Here is a 19,694-nt window from a genome sequence, read left to right as displayed (position 1 = left end):
ACACATAGAACCCCCCCTCCCCCCCACACACGCACGACAGGTGCACCTGTGTGTAGGCTTTCTAAAGGCTGGTCTCCGTGGCAACCTTCAAAGCCACTGTCCAATAGATGACAATCTGACAGAATGACACACACACACGAACGCACACTCACACACACACACACACACACACACACACACACACACACACACACACACACACACACACACACACACACACACACACTTATAAAAATACATTGGGCACAAATATTTTTCAGTTGCTTCTGATGTCCCACACACTCGAAACAAAATGTGTCTCATTTATATAGCGCCTTTACATAGATTGTGCATTACATTCACACACACACACATTCAAGGACACTTCGGCACTTACTCTGGGGGAGCCCGGGTTGGAACTGGCAACCTTGCGGTTACCATCCAGCCACTCTACTACCCCTGAGCCACTGCCGCCCGTTTAGACCATATGGTGTGTAGACCAGACCTGGCATTACACGTGAAAGGTTACTTGGAAATGACTGGGCCAGATCAACTTAAATGTCATATCATAACTAGTCAGACCTGGCACAGAATAAGCAGCAAGCTATACTATTTCAGCTGGTGTATAGACGTCCTGGAAATGACGTAAAGATCATCCCCACACACGCTCACAACACAATCGCGCAATCGAGCAAAATTTATAAAAACCTTATCTAATAGGCTATTATTTCAAATGCACATTGTATATCCAAACATTTTAAAAACAAAAACCTGCAGAAGACGCATAACACATACTGCATATTTGGTATATTCTCCAGCTAGTCAAAAAGCAGGTTTTCCACCAGGAGTTCCCTGTACAAGATTTTTGGACACCCGGATTAAGAGTCTATAAAAGCTGGTGCATAAAGTGAAATAGTGAACATCAATCAACAATAAAAGATAACCCACACGTGTACAGTACATTGAAGTGGCAGTGTTCATTGTGCCTTATTGCCAATGGTTTCAGCCTTGCCATGCTTGTTACATTCCAAATCATTTCTGCCTACAGTACAAGAGTACAGTAAGTCACTTTATAGGGACGTCGACGTTGGGTATAACGCAGTTTCAGGAGTAGAGACCAGCTCCTTCTGCTGATCACGGCCACTCCCCGCTGACTCCATCCTTATCAAAATCACCTGCCTTTCATTATCATTTGGGCAATCCCTGTCACAATCACCACAGTATAAATACACCTGCGAGCTGTCGCTTACCTGTTCTTACAAGTTACTACCGTCCTACAGTATACGTCTCGAACAATAATGAATTGCATTTTATAGCGCTTTACAAAGTGCTCAAAGCGCCTTACAATGGTTCATTCATTCATACAGGAGGTGATGCGGCGAACAGTCGACCCAAGCGTCCTCACTTCCCACATTCACACACCAATGGTGGCAAGCTTACGCCAACCGACTCATTGGAGGCAATGAGGGTTCAGGGTCTTGCCCAAGGACACTTCGACATGTGGACAGGAGGAGCCGGGATTCGAACCGCCGACCCAGGGATCATTGGACCACCTGCTCTACCTCCTGAGCCACAGCCGCCCTATACCACCTCCATCTCCTCATTCTCACCCTTCTTACTCTTTTCTCCCCATCTCTTCCACGAACCCCGGGGCAGTATTGGAGCAGAGACGACCGCTCTCTGAGCGAGCATCGGCGGTGTCCGCTCCTGAGACTAGTACTCCCCCACGCTGAGTCTCACCCTACCTGGGTTCCCCATCCAATACTCATCCATCCCTTTTTGTTCAATAAAAACCATGTCAACTTTAATTAAGCAGAAGGTGTGGTCTCTTACTAGTGAAAAGTGACATGAAGCACTTTCTGCCTAAGTTATGTTTTGAAAGCAACAAGCATTGTGATCTGATATATTTATATATTATATATATATATATTTATTATTTTGACATTTTGGAAACGGATAGGCCTACATGATGCATGTCATTGTTGTTTACTGTACTGGATCATCCAATGTTAATGCAGCAACAAGATACCCATAGAACAAATGCTGGAATAAAGGTCAGCGCTCCTATTAAAGTTAAATGAAGACTTAAGCAGCCCTGAGTGACAAGCAAGAGTAACGAGCCACGCACACTCTGACACACACGCACGCACGCGCACGCGCACACACACACACACACACACACACACACACACACAGTGAGGACAAACCTGAGCACAGCAATTTTATGAATGGCATTTTAAGCAAATATGCCCAAAAGTAGCAGATCTATCGAGCGTCCCAGTCCCGCCCCCCATGAGCGGCCCGGAAGTCAATTTCCAATTCCTTTTCCCCATAGACGTTTCATAAAGTATTTATTTAAAGACCTGTAAGCCTCGGTCAAAGCCAACTATATGATCGTCACAACAACAAACACATAATTATTTATTGTTTTTATTGTCATGAGTTGTCACCATGCCAGTTGGCTTTGACCGAGGCTTACAGGGCTTTAAATAAATACTTTATGAAACGTCAATGGGGAAAAAAAATAATTGGAAATTGTCTTCCAGGGCGCTCGTCCGTAGTCATGAAAGGGACTGCGACGCTCTATATTATAAGCTCACCACACGTCGCATCATGACGTGTTGTGAGCTTATATATCAGCAATTTCCACCGTTCGAGGAAGTGATGTTGCACTCACATGCTCGTACACTGTTACCTCACTTATACCTTCGTTTATTTTCATATATAGAATTCATATTTTTGGATTTAGCTTTTCCTAGAGACCTATTGAGGTCTGCTTGTTTTCTCAATGAGGCATGTCAATCTACTCTGTCCCTCAGCAGTAGGTATTCACAGGGGCGCAATAGCCTAGGGGACGCGGGGGACGCGTCCCCTGCCAGCGTCACATTGGTCCCCCCCAGATGAGTTTGGGCCTGGTACGAGACTATAGGTACAGCTGTTGCTTCTTTCGAAAAATATAACGCAACATAGGAACCCCGCTAGTGTTTTTGGTCTTCGTCTGACAGTTTCTGTAGCAGAAAGACCTCTTTTCTGGAGGGGGGGGGGACAGTCGGTTTGGGGGGGTTCCCGACGGCTGCGCGTAGCTTCCACCTCTGACAGAGGGGAAGCGAGTAAGCGACGCCGTCAGAAACCCCCTCACTCAGGAAGGCCCCCTCACTCAGATCTCAGACGGACCAAATTGCGACAATAACATACAGCCTATGTAAAGAGGTATATAAACAAGACCTTGGCGCAAAACTTCATATTTACCCTGCTCTAATACAACAAAAGTGTGTTCTTACATCCTCCATTTCACATCAGCACTCGTGAGTAAATTGAATTGCCATTATGAAAGTTTTCAGTGACGTTGGACCCACAGGTTGCATCTGTCTTTAAAACGTTCTAATGTTAATATAGCATATTGGCATTGCATTTGTATGTGCATTGAGTCACTGGAACAACCTCTCTGTAGTCCGACCCTAACCATAACCCCACGTTTTGGTGGTTAGACCCCCCCATCCCCCCCTCCCCTAGGGTAGTGGGGGGGACGGGGGGGACGGATTTTTCGGCGGCGCCGCTTCGCGGCGCCGCTCTATATCCCCCCCTAGCGTTCGGTCAGTGTTGCGCCTCTGGGTATTCATTAGTACACCATTCATTTATTAGTGGTTATTCATAAGTAGTTGCTCATTAGCTTTAGTGTTACTCATTAGTAGCCTTCCATAAGGGTTGGATTGGATTGGATTTATGTCAAAAGAACATGTAATAGTCAGTGTTGATTTTGACGGCAATTTTTATAGTCTTTTGAATAAAACTTCATATAGTTTTAGTCATATTTTACTTATAAAATGTTTTAGTTTTAGTCTATAGTTTTAGTCGACTAAATCTACAGCTAATTTTATTTTGGCGCTGCCTTGATGGCGTCCTAAATTACTTGTCTTTTAGTTCTACCGGATCTCGTCCCCACCAGTCGAGATTTAGCAAGTTAGCCTTGACGACATTTTCAATACATTTAGTCTCAGTTTTAGTCATCGTAGCTTCCTTTTTATTTTGTTTTAACGTCAGTGAAAAAAGTTAGCCGACAGCCATTTTTCGTCATAGTTTTAAGGTCGATTCATATTCATACTATTTTACTGCTGTTTCGGCGCTGTAGTGCCGAAATGATTTCGGCTCGTCAGAAATTTTCAGTAGCACCGAAGAGACGACTTTAGGACGGTACCCCCCCCCCCCCCCTCCCCCACGAACCTCAAATGACGTCACATTGTAGGCTCTACAGCGCCGAACCGACTTTTATTCGGCTCTAAAATAGGAGTATGAATCGGCCCTTAGTCGACACTACTGTAAGTTAACACTGGGCCAGAGAGCAGCGGCGACAGAAGAACATCCAGCATGAAGCCAGGAGGAAGCACATCAACGGCAACGCCAGGAGGACATGCAGGCGTTCTTCTCCATCGCTGTGGTTACGGCACGATTATGCTGAAATGTCAGATGTGACCCGATGAATAATGCAGGGGAACAGGAGCCTATACTTTGGTGACTACCTAAACACGCTCCTCGGAATCCTGTGGGCGTCAGGGAGGTGTGCAGCGGAGACGCAGCAAGCTAACTCTACAGGGAGGTTTCCTGCTCACGTCATTAAGTGGTTCTGGAGAACCACTTAAGGGATATTTGCCACTGGTCCTCTGGGCCATGCAGCGACTTCAGCTATGCATGTTTTTTGAATAGACAAATAAAATAACAGTCAAGAATTGATCCTCATAATGATGGGCTCACAGAACGCTACGGTACTATAGAAGAATAAGAAACTATGTGAACTATAAGGCCATCCTATAAGTGTTATGGTTTCTTCTAGTTCATTTATACTGGCCCGGAGGTTTTTAAATAGTACTTCCGAGCCAGCGGGCCATTTATACGTCTATATATCCCTGTTCTCAATGTTCACACCAAGCAGCACCCAGGTTGATATCTTTTATATATTTAGCTCCTCTGAGAAATCTACACCAAGCGCTGCAGGTCAAAGATGAAGTATTGGAGGACACTGGCCATTTGGCACATGGCCCAACTGCTGTGGTCAAGAAAAAAGATACCTCATTTACACAACAATGCATGGAGAGCCTTTCTACCCCCAGGCCATTCAGAACGTGAAACACCACATGGCTATAACAAAATACATACATAAATGGATGCACCTGGGACGTATCCTCAGTGCATGATGTATCCCAAGGTCATCGGGGTTTCGGGTCTCGCACCATCATACCCCTCACTCAGGTGACCCAGCCGGGAGTGATCAAGTCCCGACTTACGTCCCAGTAGCTACCCTCGATAAGTCCCATTAGGGAAAAACCAGGGCCACACAATCCGTTCCTCCTGAACTACTCTGCCGGGACTGGGAGGTACCATTCTGGCACATGGAAGGACTACTAGGCTCTGTGGGTTGACACCTGTCCGGGCCCCTCCTACGTCTCACCAGGTCCACTCCTGCTCTCACCAGGTCAGGCCCTGTGCGTTGCACCAGACTCCCAGCACCAGGCACTTTATTCAGGAATGGTGGATTCTCAAGCCGCAACGGTTCCGCAGGCTCCACCTTGCCCTTGGTGGTGCCGCAGGCTCCGCTTGAGGCTTGCATGGCCCTCCTAAAGGCCTCACCGTGGGTTTGTTGGGCTTCTTCCTCACGGAAGACACAGGCTGGGGCGCTAACCCATAATGCTCCCGGGTGCCGTCTAATTTCCGGCTGCCACCCGTCTCTCCGGTGGTCACCAAACTATTCCTGGTTGTCACTTAGTCTATTCCTATGAGTCACTATAAATAGAAGAACTATAACAAAATACATACATAAATGGATGCACCTGGGACGTATCCTCAGTGATGTATCCCAAGGTCATCGGGGTTTCGGGTCTCGCAACATCATACCCCTCACTCAGGTGACCCAAGGTGATCAAGTCCCGACTTACGTCCCAGTAGCTACCCTCGATAAGCTTAATATAATATATATATAATATATATTATAATAATATATAATAGGTCAGTGGTTCTCAAAGTGGGTGCCGTGACGCACGTCTAGTGGTGCCACAGAATACTTTGTTCAAATAAATAAATCGTGACACATTTTGAGCTTGCAGATCTGCTATATTGTGCTGCTTTTGTGTGAGTCATGACGCTGCAGTGTGATCAAGTAAGGGCATTGGATTTACGAAAAATCACAAAAAGGTAGAAGAAACTAAATCAGTGCCCGGTGCGTGCAATGCATGCCCTCGCTTCTCTCTCTCCACCTTTCATTAAGGGTAGTGACTAGCAGACGCCATGCCTGCCGTAAGTAGCCTACTCCATCCATCCACAGATCCGGTAATGAAGACAACATGCATGGCTCGGTTGCCATTGTATACAATGCGGCGTTGGCGCTGGGATCAAAGCCAAACAAACCTTAAGTCTGGCGGACAGGGTGAAACAACGGGCACCGGGGGGGGGGTTTACCTGGATAAGACGGAAACATGAGAGATAAGATACGTGGCTGCTTGAGATATATTGACACGATCTAGTAACAGATTCTGTAAGATACGAGGGCTTTAGATGCATGGCCGAGGAGATGAGAGCGATGATGCAGATTCCCATTGCCCATTTAGTGATGAAAAAAGAATGCTTGCTTCATTCTTTGGATCTCAAATAACTGTAGCATGAATACTTAATGCCTTGCCTGCCTTAATTGTCATTAACTGGGCATGAGCAGCGATGGAATTGGATCAGATTCTTGGATGCAGGGTCATGGATAAAACGTCAGGGGTCTTAAAGGAGTCTTGTTGACTCACTGGAGTCGGGACACAGCATCCTTGGCACTGGTCTGCAAATCTCATAATAGGGCCCTAGCTGCCCTGGTAGTGGACACTCATACATGTGTTTCGGTTACCCGTGCCGATTACATCTGCAGCCAGGTGGAAGCTGGCCAGCTATATGGGCCAATCAGAACGGATAAGATGGTAATTTGGCCCGCCCTTATAGAGGTGCAGCAAAACAGCGGTGTGAGAGGAGATGCTGTCAATCAAACCTAGCTTGTGCGTGTCAAAGAGAAGAGCTACAGCCAGCCAGAGGAAGTGGAAACAGCGCTCAGGACATTTAAGTGCTGAACGCCGTTGTACTTCGTTGCATGACTGTGTCGAAAAGAACAAACAAAAAAAAACAGATGAAGTACAGTGCGCCAAAATCTGATGTAATTTCACCACCTACATGTTGTTGTTTTTTTGTTTGTTTTTTTATCGCAACTGTGTTCCAAAAATAAACAAATTATCCCGGTGGTTTCACTCAATCCAGAAGTTTCAGAATCAACTGACGAATTAGTAAATATTTCGCTAGAAAACAGAGCTGTATCAAATATGAGTGACTGACTGTCGTAAAACGATACAGAGCCAGTTTGGTTGTTTTTTAACCACATGTTTATATGAAACGATTTTAAGATGACCCAATGCTATTCTCCATAGATAAATCACTTATGCAAAACAGGGGATGAGCGAGTGATGTCATAGTACTTCAGTAGTCTGTAGCCTTTCTAAATGCTCACCGATAACGACATGCCCCAAACAGGGACGCCAGGTTGGAAGTGGTAAAAGGGAGCTCAAATTCAAACAATCTTTTTTTTACCACTTAACTTAAGTGGTAAAAAAAAGATTTCTACAAAAAAAATCACTACATGTACCATTTGAAGACGATCAGAGACGAAATCTCGTCAATCACAGATTGTTATGTTTACATTTGAGCTCCCTTTTACCACTTCCAACCTGGCGTCCCTGTTTGGGGCATGTCATTATCGGTGAGCATTTAGAAATGCTACAGACTACTGAAGTACTGACATCACTCGCTCATCCCCTGTTTTGCATAAGTGATTTATCTATGGAGAATAACATTGGGTCATCTTAAAATCGTTTCATATAAACATGTGGTTAAAAAATAACCAAACTGGCTCTGTATCGTTTTACAGACAGTCAGTCACTCATATTTGATACAGCTCTGTTTCTAGCGAAATATTTACTAATTCGTCAGTTGATTCTGAAACTAAACTGGATTGAGTGAAACCACCGGGATAATTTGTTTATTTTTGGAACACAGTTGCGATAAAAAAACAAACAAAAAAACAACAACATGTAGGTGGTGAAATTACATCAGATTTTGGCGCTCTGTAGTTCATCTGTTTTTTTTTGTTTGTTCTTTTCGACACAGTCATGCAACGAAGTACAACGGCGTTCAGCACTTAAGGGATAGTTCACAAATGACCTCAAATGACGTCACATTGTATAGGCTCTACAGCGTCGAACCGACTTTTATTCGGCTCTAAAATAGGAGTATGAATCGGCCCTTAAAGTAGTTCCGGTCATTTTGTGAGGGTCATTGCAGGTCACTCATTAAAAGTAAATTAGTCCACAACAACTAACGTAATTTGTATTGCTGAGGTCACACCCCTGTCTCAGCACAAACAAACATGGGGATAAATCCATTCTACTATCATGCCACTACTCCCTAATCAATCAATCAATAAATCAATCAATGTAATTCCAAATATTGACGACTTATATCTTCAGTAGTATAGCTACGCTGTGATTACAAATTGATGATCCAATGACTTTGTTTGAACAGAAACGGTGTCAAAGTCACACTTCATGTACATGTATCAAATCTGCGCTACAAAGACGTCTGTCGGGTGGAAACATGTCCAAAACTGTTACTTTTCAGAATTCAAATGAAAAAATACCAAAAGTAGCAGATCTACAAACTCAAAGCGCGTTGCTTCGCGCCTTGTTCCAAGCTGGCAGATCTGCTATCCACACTTTTCCTGGGCTATGTGTGCTCCAGTTCCTGTCGATTTGATCCAATGAAAGCCAATGAAACTGGTCAGATGACCAATGATATCCAATGAAATCAACAGGAACTGGAGCACACACAGCCCAGGAAAAGTGTGGATACTTCCGATGCCTTTGTGTGACGCTGTAGTATGATCAAGCAGGGCGTTTTTACAAAATAATAATAATAATAATAATAATAATGAAAAGTTAGAAAATAGGTTTCTGCCCGACAGCAACAAAGAGTAACATGGTGGATTCCAGCTTTCAGCAACCTTTTTTCACACTTTCCAACTGATCTCCCAACTACACTCATCTACCAGTCTGTAGTAATCTGTTGTTGTAGTAGGTCTGTTTGGTGGAGAGCTACCTCAAAACGTAAACAAACACACGAAATGGACACCAAGTGTATTTTTACATTCAGGTCACCTGTAGCTGAAACTCCGCAACAACGAAACTCAAACCTCTGATTTAGCGACCGCAGGTGAAGACCTCATTAAAAGAAAGCATTGGCCTGTAGCATGTAGTTGACACTGTTAATCTGCTGTATCTGAGATGGAAAGTGGTCTGTTTATTTCATCTTGTGGTTGTAATCGCTGCATCCGTCCTTGGTTAAATGTAGCTTAAAAGTGAACTATTTTAACAGATGCTTGTGGCTGAATAATAACTACAGTATAGATCAGTGTTCATTTTCACAGCAATTCTTTATGTAGTTTCAGTCATGGTCTTTTGAATACAATTACACTTATTTTTCTTGTCTCATTTTAGTCATCTGAAATGATCTGAAAGCTATAGTCTGGTTTTAGTCAATCCGAGAACCCATCGTCAAAAAATAAAGGAAAAACAGCGCCCTCTTTTCCTTTGAATTTGACGGAGTCAACAGTCTGTCTCGAGAGACTACGTTTTAGTTGACTTAATGGATCACCGAAGTCTGACGTCAATATCGCCAGAGGGCGCCAAGTCCACGGGTTCGTGTACTATTTATTTGTTGCGACTGTAGGTCGCAGTTCACTATGAAAACCTGCATATCCCGTCAGTCAGTCGTGTCACGCCTTGTGTTACGCCTCGTGAGTTAGTTACATGTTTGCTAGAAACGGACTGTATCAAATAATTCAAACTGACTGACTACCGTACACAATACAGACACACCTCCCCGACAATATCGCCGGGACAGTTTGTTTATTTTTGGACCACGATTCTTATATGAGACGACTTTAAGAATGACCCCACGTTATTCTCCATAGAGAACAACTTCCGCAAACTCCTTTGAACCAGGGGATGAGCGAGGGACAACAGGACTTCGGCGCTCTATATCATGCCAACTAAATGGCATGATATTTTTGTCAACTAAAGGTCACATTCCCACCTAATACTTCGGTAGACTCGATGCGTATGGGCGGAGAAATTGGGATTCTTGCATATTTCATTTGCTGCGGTTTGCCTTCACACTGTCATCCGCAGCAATTGGAAACGCAACAGGGGGGACCTTTATCACAGTGAAATCTATGGAGATAAAATTATACTCATAACGTGCATGTGTCGTGCCGTCTGGGACTGCATGGACCCCCCCTCTCTCTCTCGCTCTCTCACTATACGCACGCAGCCATGCACTGTTCTTTTGGGCATGGAGGCACAGCGCTGAGTGCACTGATATAACAGACAGCAGCGCAAAATGTTTACAAGTTTATCGAGATGAAAGTCCCTACTCCCCAGTCCCCATGCACAGTGACAGCACTCCATGTTTACGGCACGCACAGACAGACAGACAGACAGACAGAATATTCTGTAGGCTATAATACTATTACACTGCAGCGTTTGTGTGTTTTCTTAAGCAATTGATTAATGTACTCGTCCTCATTTCGATTAGGGCTTCAGTCTCCTCATTCGACCACGTCTATCCACGGTAACGGGACATCTTTGCGCTGCGTAAAGTAAAATATTCCTTCTCCGTCTCCAACTGTGTTCAGCTCCTCAACCGCCACATTGTTTGCTTAATTTCCTTTATTTGCTGCGGATTGCATTCACACCTGCACCGAATCGTAATCAAGTGCGATTGGAAGCGAAGCGAAATCCCCGTTTTTGCTCGGAGTAGAATGCGGTTCTTTGATACGCATTAGGATTCGAATGAGCCTTCACACCTGCCAAACGAAGTGCACTTTCTGACAATGCGCAGCAGGATTCGTTTTAATCGCAGCAAAGCTCTCTGGTGTGAATGTGACCTAAATCTACAGTTGATTTAGTCGACTAAAATGTGTCTTGACGGACCGTGATGGTGTCACGATACTTCAATCAATATGCCGAAATGAATCATGCCAAAAATAGCAGATCTGCAAGCTCACAGTGAGCTTGTAGATCTGCATTTTTTTTTGGGAACGTGACAAATGTCTACTGGATCTGTTCTCCACTTAATTGTCCCTCCTAAAACATTTTAGTGTAGTTTGTATGTGTGTTGACAAAATTGTCAGTATATTTAGTAATAGTTTTAGTCATCATAGCTTAGTTTTTATTCAGTTTTTACTTTTATTCCGTTTTTGTCAGTGAAAAAAGGTAGTCGACCAACATTTTTGGTCGTAGTTTTTAGTCGACAAAATGACCACTGCATTGGATCCATTGTAACACCAGGTTCTTTCTTTCTTTTTTTCCTCAACTTCTTTCAAAGTAAAGCTTTTGGACATACAAGGTTCTCCCTCCGACAGCGACGTCACGTCGTCGTGAGTGTTCAGTGTCTCTGCGTGGTCCTGCTGTGATGCACCCTGGGTTCAGGTTGCCGGGGGATACCAGGCAGGTACCCAGTGGTCCCTCCCCCACCACGGTGGCTGTGGTGGGGGTGGTGGTGGTGGTGATGGGTCCGGGGGTCTGGGACTCCCCCTGCTCCCTGGTCCCTTAGTGGAGGAGCAGCGGCGTTGCGTCCATTCTTACCCGGGTTCGGCCTCTGGTGATGGCGACCTCCATGGCTGTCTGCTGTGAAGCATAAAGTATCTGTATTGCCCTATAAAAACTGTGTTAAACATTATAGATGCACTATGTATGTATGTATGTATGTATTTGGTTAAAATGGGTGGGGTTTAAAAAAAGGCAAGAGCTTGCTCTGGTGCACTGGCCTAAAAGTGGGTCCTTAAAAACTGCTAAAACGTCTGAAATGTATGTATGTATGTATGTGTGTAGTATTTAAAAAGGGGGGGCTTTTTAGTAAAAAGCCCAGCCCACAAAACCTTCATATATTTAAAACAAATCCAAAATAAGGTTACCAGTGAAGGGCAAAATGCCTATTCACTGGGGACTATGCAAGGCAGAGGCGTCCACCCCCCTGAGTCCAAGTTAAGCTAGACCGCATACCTAAACCAATGTCCGAAATGTCCTCTAAAACCCAAGGGTAAAATGGATATAAAAATAGACAGTAATAAAGCATGTATGTATGTATGTATGTATGTATGTTTTCATGCTTTGTTTTCTAATGTAATGCATTCCACTGCTTTAGTGTTTTGTTTGGGGACTGCGGATGTAAATCTACATGCATGCACACTACAGCCGTTTTCAATCAATTGAGCCTCTGTCTAAACGCAGCATAGAAAGTGAGAATGCAACGGGAAGTACGTGACCTTATAGCACCATCGCTAGATCCAGTGTATTTACGTTGCATGTCCATTAATATGAATGTCAAAATAAATAATGGCTATAATAATAGCTATAAAATGCTATTTTCGGCAAAGACGTTCGGTCTGGGGGGGGGGGGCAAAGAGCAGAGCAAATAACAGAGCCAAGGTCAAGTCTTTTTTTATTTTTATAAAATATGTCCCTGCTTCATTTGCCGCTCAGCCTAGAAGAGGCCCTGCTCTATTGATTCAGGTGCCAGAGACAGCACAGCAGTAAAAGTGACAGATACAAGGGCATAAGAAGTACTCTATATACAGAAGAGTAACATCACAATAAAGACGCCCTCACATCAATTATTGATGAAAGTGTACAGATGTATACTCCCTATACAATCATGCTGCCTAATGCAGGACACAAAGACACTGTCAATAAATAATACAGTACAGATATATACACAATCACCCTGACTGATGCGGAACAAGGAAGAAAGCAGCAAGGTAAAGCCTATTACATCAGCACAAAACCACAGGTAACAGAGTAGATGTTATACAATAGCCGTGAGTTGTGAGCTTGCAGACCTGCCGGGTTTCTGTATGTACATTACGGTTTGCGTACTATATCCATTTGTGGGTCCTTAATTGACATGAAAATGCTTGAGAGGTTATAGGCCAGTAACTGGTCTACGCCGCTCTACAGAGCCAACATGCAGTCAAATCAGCCTCCATGCTATTGGGGGTGTGTTATATAGCTGGCTATATGTTGCTGGTTAATAGTTAGTTAGGCTAAGCACTGGTACACTGGAATACTGGTAAGAGATACATTCAAAGTCTTAAGGTGTTTGCACACTGGTGCATTGTTTTCGCTGCGTGACTGCACATTGAGCATTATTTATAAACAATGTTTTCACAGAGTGAATTGGACTGGAGCAGTGGCAGTGAGGATGGTCCCCTGATCAGAGTAGGCTATTATTTTGAAAAAGTTTTATAAGTTAGCATAAGTAGTAGTAGTTAGTATAAGTTGATTAGATGCGATTAGGATCTGAAGGTTCGGAGAGCACTTGCCTGGAAATAGCCTTGCACGGGACGAGGAGAGTGTGGAAATCAGACATGGGAGAAGACCTTAAGAGCCGGGTGTTCATAGCTACTGTGGAGTCAGTACTGCTGTATGGGGCCGAGACATATGGTAATACAACAGGAAATGGAGTCTATAGAAGAATGCTACAAATGGCACTAGGTGTCACATGGACGGACCGCATCAGAAATGTGGACCTCTATGGGGACCTACCACGGGTCACAGACAAAGTCAGAGAGAGAAGGATGAGGCTGGCAGGGCACTGCGTCAGGCACCCAGAACTTGAGGCAAATAAATTGACTCTATGGGAGCCAAACCCAGGGCAAAGCCATGAGGGGAAAGAAGCGTACCACCTATGTAGACGTGCTGTGGCGAGACAACACTGAAGAGCTCAAGAACCTGATGTTGGATAGGAATTTGTGGAGGTCAGCGATCCAGGAATCCTGAGTTGGTGTTGGCTATAGACCTCACTCTCGCAGCAAACTAAAATACCAAAAATACAAAAGTTTGAATGGAGATTGTTGTTGTTACTGCGAGAGTGAGGTCTAGCCAACACCAACTCGGGATTCCTGGATCGCTGCCCTCCACAATTTCCTATCCAACATCAGGTTCTTGACTGAGTTCTGCAGTGTTGTCAGCCAAGCTGTCGCGCTGCAGCACGTCTACTACATACAGTAGGTGGTACCCTACTTTCCCCTAATATGGAGATAAGAGGTTTTGATCTGCCCCGACAGCAACGAACGATATATACAATACAATATCAATTACCGGTATATACGTTAATAATCAATTATCATTTTTTTTCTTAGCCAGACACACTTTAAAGCTGTGTTCAATCCGTTAGGTTTTTGTGTAGTTAGTTACCTTTAATAGTTTGTGTTGTTGTCTGTATGTCTGTCTCTCTCGCTCTCTCTCTTACCTTTAAGAGTTTGTTATACTGTCTCGCCCTAATTGTTTGTTGTGACGCATTGTTGTTGTGTCTGTCTGTCTCTCTCTCTTACCTTTAAGAGTTTGTTACTGTCTCGCCCCAATAGTTTGTTGTGACGCATTGTTGTTGTTTCCGTCTGTCTCTCTCTCTTACCTTTAATAGTTTGCTGTGAAGCGTTGTTGTTGTTTCTGTCTGTCTCTCTCTCTTACCTTTAAGAGTTTGTTACTGTCTCGCCCCAATAGTTTGTTGTGACGCATTGTTGTTGTTTCCGTCTGTCTCTCTCTCTTACCTTTAATAGTTTGTTGTGACGCATTGTTGTTGTTTCTGTCTGTCTCTCTCTCTTACCTTTAATAGTTTGCTGTGAAGCGTTGTTGTTGGTCTGATGCTCTAGATGTCTGGCCTCCTCCAGCTCCATCGCTGCCTTCAGCGCCGCCAGTTTGTTCTTCTTCTTGTTATCCTCATTTTGCTGATAATGAAAGTAAGAAACAAGCAACCATCAGATTGTTTGTGGGGAACTCAGTATAGCCCCACCCCCGCCCACTGCACTCTGAACTACAGGTAAAGAAACACCTGTAGAATTGTCTTTATACAATTATTATTATGTCCTGGTGACAAAGCAGTTTTGTTAATAGAATACTTTCATATGAACTAGCAATAAATATTATATTTCAAAGATTTTCAGGTATTCCTTTCAGGAGCTAAGCTTTTTTGAGTATGGGAATAATGTACTGTAATGTACACCAACGCTGCCCCACGCAGTGTTCATTTATCCATTTATTTGAACTCTGACAGTGTACAAAGGTAACCAAATGGACACGTAATGGTTCCATTAAAATGGCATTAAGTGACAAAATGAGAACAGGGATTCATTCCCCAAAATTGGGAGGGACTGGAGGTTGTTTATTGCCAGGGCTGGAGACGGCGACGTTTCATAGTAAAGTGTCAAAGTATAGTATGACCATCCGGGATGGACGGTCCATCTGGAGGACTGGGAGTTTCCCCAGAGGGACGGTTGGACAATCGGGGGCCGATCAAGTGTCGACAAGCAGCTGCCAATCCGGGACTCCCATTTGTCTTGAAAGAGCAGGCAGGTGCAGACCAGCTAGTCCACGCTTCAATCAGTCAACGGACAGATTTATGAGGCCAGACACACACAGGCCAGGTGTGTGTGTGTGTGTGTGTGTGTGTGTGTGTGTGTGTGTGTGTGTGTGTGTGTGTGTGTGTGTGTGTGTGTGTGTGTGTGTGTTTGTCAATAGAAGATTAGTGTTCAATCTAACCTTGCATGAGGAACCATGACATTATGACAGCATTACTCCATAATTAAGCTGACGAGAAAAGAAAGTGTGTTTGTGTATTAATGGTTTGTTTGTCAGTTGACAATACACAAAGCCCTCTCAGATATTGGAACGGCTGCGGTTTGTCCAGTTGAAATCCAACACTACACCAGAGGCGTAGGCTACCTATACAATAAGGCGAGGGCAGGCGTCCGCCTGTCCAAATCCATTTCTGGCCTGGCCAAAAACCATACAATGAGAAGGGAAAAAAAGAGGACAAAAACAAGGCCTGAGAACTATTAATGGAAAGCTAATCAGCTGGCCGTTGCTGTAGAGCGCGACCCTCAATCACCCATTGGAATGTAAATGCAAGCCTTTCAGCCTTTGTATCCTACTCGTCTGGCAGGTAGGCCTATATCTCTTTGAAAACCTTTAGTGCTACGATTGTGCCCCGGGGAGACGACAATTAACACACCAGGTCAGAGACTATTTCAATACACTATCTATTCTGTACCACCTGTGACTTACTGACTCCACACACGCAGAGACACGCACTCTCCTCCAGTGCCATATAGAATCCAGAGAGTCATCATATGATCTGTTTGCCTGGATAAAAATGTCTAGGGATTTTTGATGTAAGCTACACATGTTTGTTTACTATACACATGTAAACTACACATTTTTGTTTACTACACTGCTTTTCAATGAACTTATTACTAGCCTGGGAAGCAGACAAATCTGCCATTGACCTGCCTAGATATGTCTGATTACGTTTGCCCACAACATGCAGTCAGACCTAGCAATATGATAGGTCTGGAACATACATGTAATTTGCTATTATTTCTATTAACTACAGCAACATTTTGATTGGTACCTAATTTACCTATAGTTTGTTTATTTATAGTAGTTAATTTGACTGCATATGGGTAATTAAATAATAGTTTAGTAAATATACCAGATATTTCCTGTAACTCTGCTGCTCTCTGGTGGATGGACGTTGTTGTTACACTGGTTTGAAGATGTTAGCTAAAGCAGGAGTTCTGAACTTTGGCTGGGGACCCCCGGAATTCTTTGGCCATGTCTCGCGACCCCTGCCCCACCCCCAATACAAATTGAGTCTTGAGCGCTACAGTAACCTTAATAATAGAGAAAATACATCATAAATAATCATTAAAGGACCACTTCACCACTTTTCAACATCTCTTCATATAATTGGTCCTAACTCCTAACTAATGTTCATGATAAAACACCACCATTTTTTCCTACTCAGTCTGTGTCTCATAGGAGGGCTTTGGGCAGTTCAGACACACGTCCACCAGTGACATCATCATTAGGCAGATTTGTTTTAAAATATATTTAGATTCGTGAGAATGATGGCTTCAACTTTTGCATTGCAACTTGTCAGGAAAAGAAAGCCTGCCGTTTCTATTAGCTTGGATTCACCATCGATGATGTCACTGGTGGACAGGTTTCTGAACTGCCCACAGCCTTCCTATGAGTGAGACACAGACTGAGTTGGAAAAAATGGTGGTATTTTAGCATGAATATTAGTTAGGACCAATTATAGGAAGAGAAGTTGAAAAGTGGTGGAGTGGTCCTTTAAGGAAAGTTTATGCATGTACTATGTGTTAATGTGTACTATGTAAACTCTTAATTTCCATTTTCCTTTTTTTCCAATATAATTGAGAACCCCTGAGCTAAAGTATAAGAGTTACTTTAGAGCTGGGATACCACCAGGTTAATGTAACTGACTGTTGCTGTCCACTAACGTTATCAAATAAAATACAATAAAATAAGAATAATTACAGCTTGCAATTTCTTCTTGAGTTCCATGTTTGCTTCTTTGTAGCTTTTGGATGTGGACTGCAAATAATAGATGGCCAACCTGAAACATAACAACGAGACGTCATCTGACCTGCACTATGAAAATCATTCACATGTTACAGGGAAAAAAAAGGTCTGTGTGCATTATTAAATCATATCATTTTAAACTGTATTTTTCATCCAATTCAGAAAGATTAATTTTTATTTTCTAAATCACAATACCTTGTATAGGCTTGTAGATTTGCCATTTCCTTTTTGTTTTTATTTTATATTTTAGAAATTTGAAATAAAACAGGGCTTATTATGGTATTATTATAATGTTATTACGATATCAAAAGGTCCAAACAATAGTCTCATGTCGATATGGATGTTGTCTCTGTCGGGCGGAAACCTCACGTACAGAAGGGTTACAATTAGATTCAAATTTCCGAAAAAGCAAAAGTAGCAGATTGACAAGTTCAAAACACGTTGCTTGCTAACTGCTACGGACCACTACCAGTTGACCTGTAGTAAGTCTCATGGTCGGGGGGGTAGGACCAAGTCTCATGGGATTTGGGATTTGTTTATAAACATTTTGGTATTTGTTTATAAACATTTGTGATTTGTTTATAAACATTTGTGATTTGTTTATAAACATTTTGGGATTTGTTTATAAACATTTGGGATTTGTTTATAAACATTTGGGATTTGTTTATAAACATTTGGGATTTGTAAGTCTCATGGGGGGGGGGGGGGTAGGACCACTTCCAGTTGACCTGTAGTAAGTCTCATGGTCGGGGGGGTAGGACCAAGTCTCATGGGATTTGGGATTTGTTTATAAACATTTTGGTATTTGTTTATAAACATTTGTGATTTGTTTATAAACATTTGTGATTTGTTTATAAACATTTTGGGATTTGTTTATAAACATTTTGGGATTTGTTTATAAACATTTGGGATTTGTTTACAAACATTTGGGATTTGTTTATAAACATTTGGGATTTGTAAGTCTCATGGGGGGGGTAGGACCACTTCCAGTTGACCTGTAGTAAGTCTCATGGTCGGGGGGGTAGGACCAAGTCTCATGGGATTTGTTTATAAACATTTTGGTATTTGTTTATAAACATTTGTGATTTGTTTATAAACATTTGTGATTTGTTTATAAACATTTTGGGATTTGTTTATAAACATTTGGGATTTGTTTACAAACATTTGGGATTTGTTTATAAACATTTGGGATTTGTAAGTCTCATGGGGGGGGGTAGGACCACTTCCAGTTGACCTGTAGTAAGTAAGTCTCATGGTCGGGGGGGTAGGACCAAGTCTCATGGGATTTGTTTATAAACATTTTGGTATTTGTTTATAAACATTTGTGATTTGTTTATAAACATTTGTGATTTGTTTATAAACATTTGTGATTTGTTTATAAACATTTTGGGATTTGTTTATAAACATTTGGGATTTGTTTACAAACATTTGGGATTTGTTTATAAACATTTGGGATTTGTAAGTCTCATGGGGGGGGGGGGTAGGACCAGTGCTACAGTATAGCTTTGTTGCTTTTGTGTGACACAGTCACATAATAAGTCACATAGTATAATTTACGGGGGGGGGTTCGTGGACTCACACCATCAGCAGAAGGAAGGGCAGCACCAGGCCAGGGTTGGAGGCGTAGCTGAACACCTTACTGAACCACGCAGGGAAGTCTGACTCCAGAGTCTCCTGGATCACATCAAACATCCGCTTCTTTCCACTGTCACACCACAGAGCACAGTACAGTACACAGGCAAATCATCAGTCTTAACCAGTGGTGTAAAGTAAGTGCAAGTACTGTATTTAAGTACAATTTTGAGCATTTCCAATACTTTTACTTCTAACGTCAACTCGGGGGGCTATACTACCGGGTCCGGTTGTACATTTCCGGTTCTCCGGACCGTCCGGAGACCCGGAAATGTACAAATTATTTCGACGTTTGCCTACAATGGAAAGTAGTACATGTTTTGTCAATGGGAATTCTATACCGTACTCTGTAAACATTCAATCCAGAGACCTTCTCCTCCTAGAGGAGGTTTAAGGCCAATTAAGGGGACAGGATGTTGGAATTTGCCATTGCATGGTGGGAGATCGTAACTTCATCTACACACCCAATCACCTATATTCGATTGTAGTTAAAAGTCCATAGACTTGTATGCCTATGACATCATTTCAAAAGCCAGGCATTGGAGGGGCTATAGCGCCCCTCGAACA

General features: G+C 42.9%; 1 protein-coding gene across 1 annotated transcript in view; it reads right to left on the bottom strand.

Moving 5' to 3' along the window:
• Positions 1 to 11,496: 11,496 nt before the first annotated feature.
• The window catches only part of tmc1 (transmembrane channel-like 1), a gene marked incomplete at both ends in the record, with an annotated part of 28,656 nt that continues 20,458 nt past the window's right edge, over positions 11,497 to 19,694 (bottom strand). The window contains 4 exons of the mRNA XM_080765665.1: positions 11,497 to 11,735; positions 14,716 to 14,836; positions 17,451 to 17,529; positions 19,075 to 19,200. Coding sequence (XP_080621791.1) covers positions 11,497 to 11,735; positions 14,716 to 14,836; positions 17,451 to 17,529; positions 19,075 to 19,200 — 565 coding nt within the window. The remainder of the gene's footprint in view (positions 11,736 to 14,715; positions 14,837 to 17,450; positions 17,530 to 19,074; positions 19,201 to 19,694) is intronic.

The sequence above is a fragment of the Protomyctophum bolini genome (assembly GCF_963924005.1).
Source record: "Protomyctophum bolini genome assembly, chromosome: 6".
NCBI lineage: Eukaryota > Metazoa > Chordata > Actinopteri > Myctophiformes > Myctophidae > Protomyctophum > Protomyctophum bolini.
The sequence above is the reverse complement of the archived record's forward strand: the minus strand, read 5'-3'. Positions and strand labels throughout refer to the sequence as shown.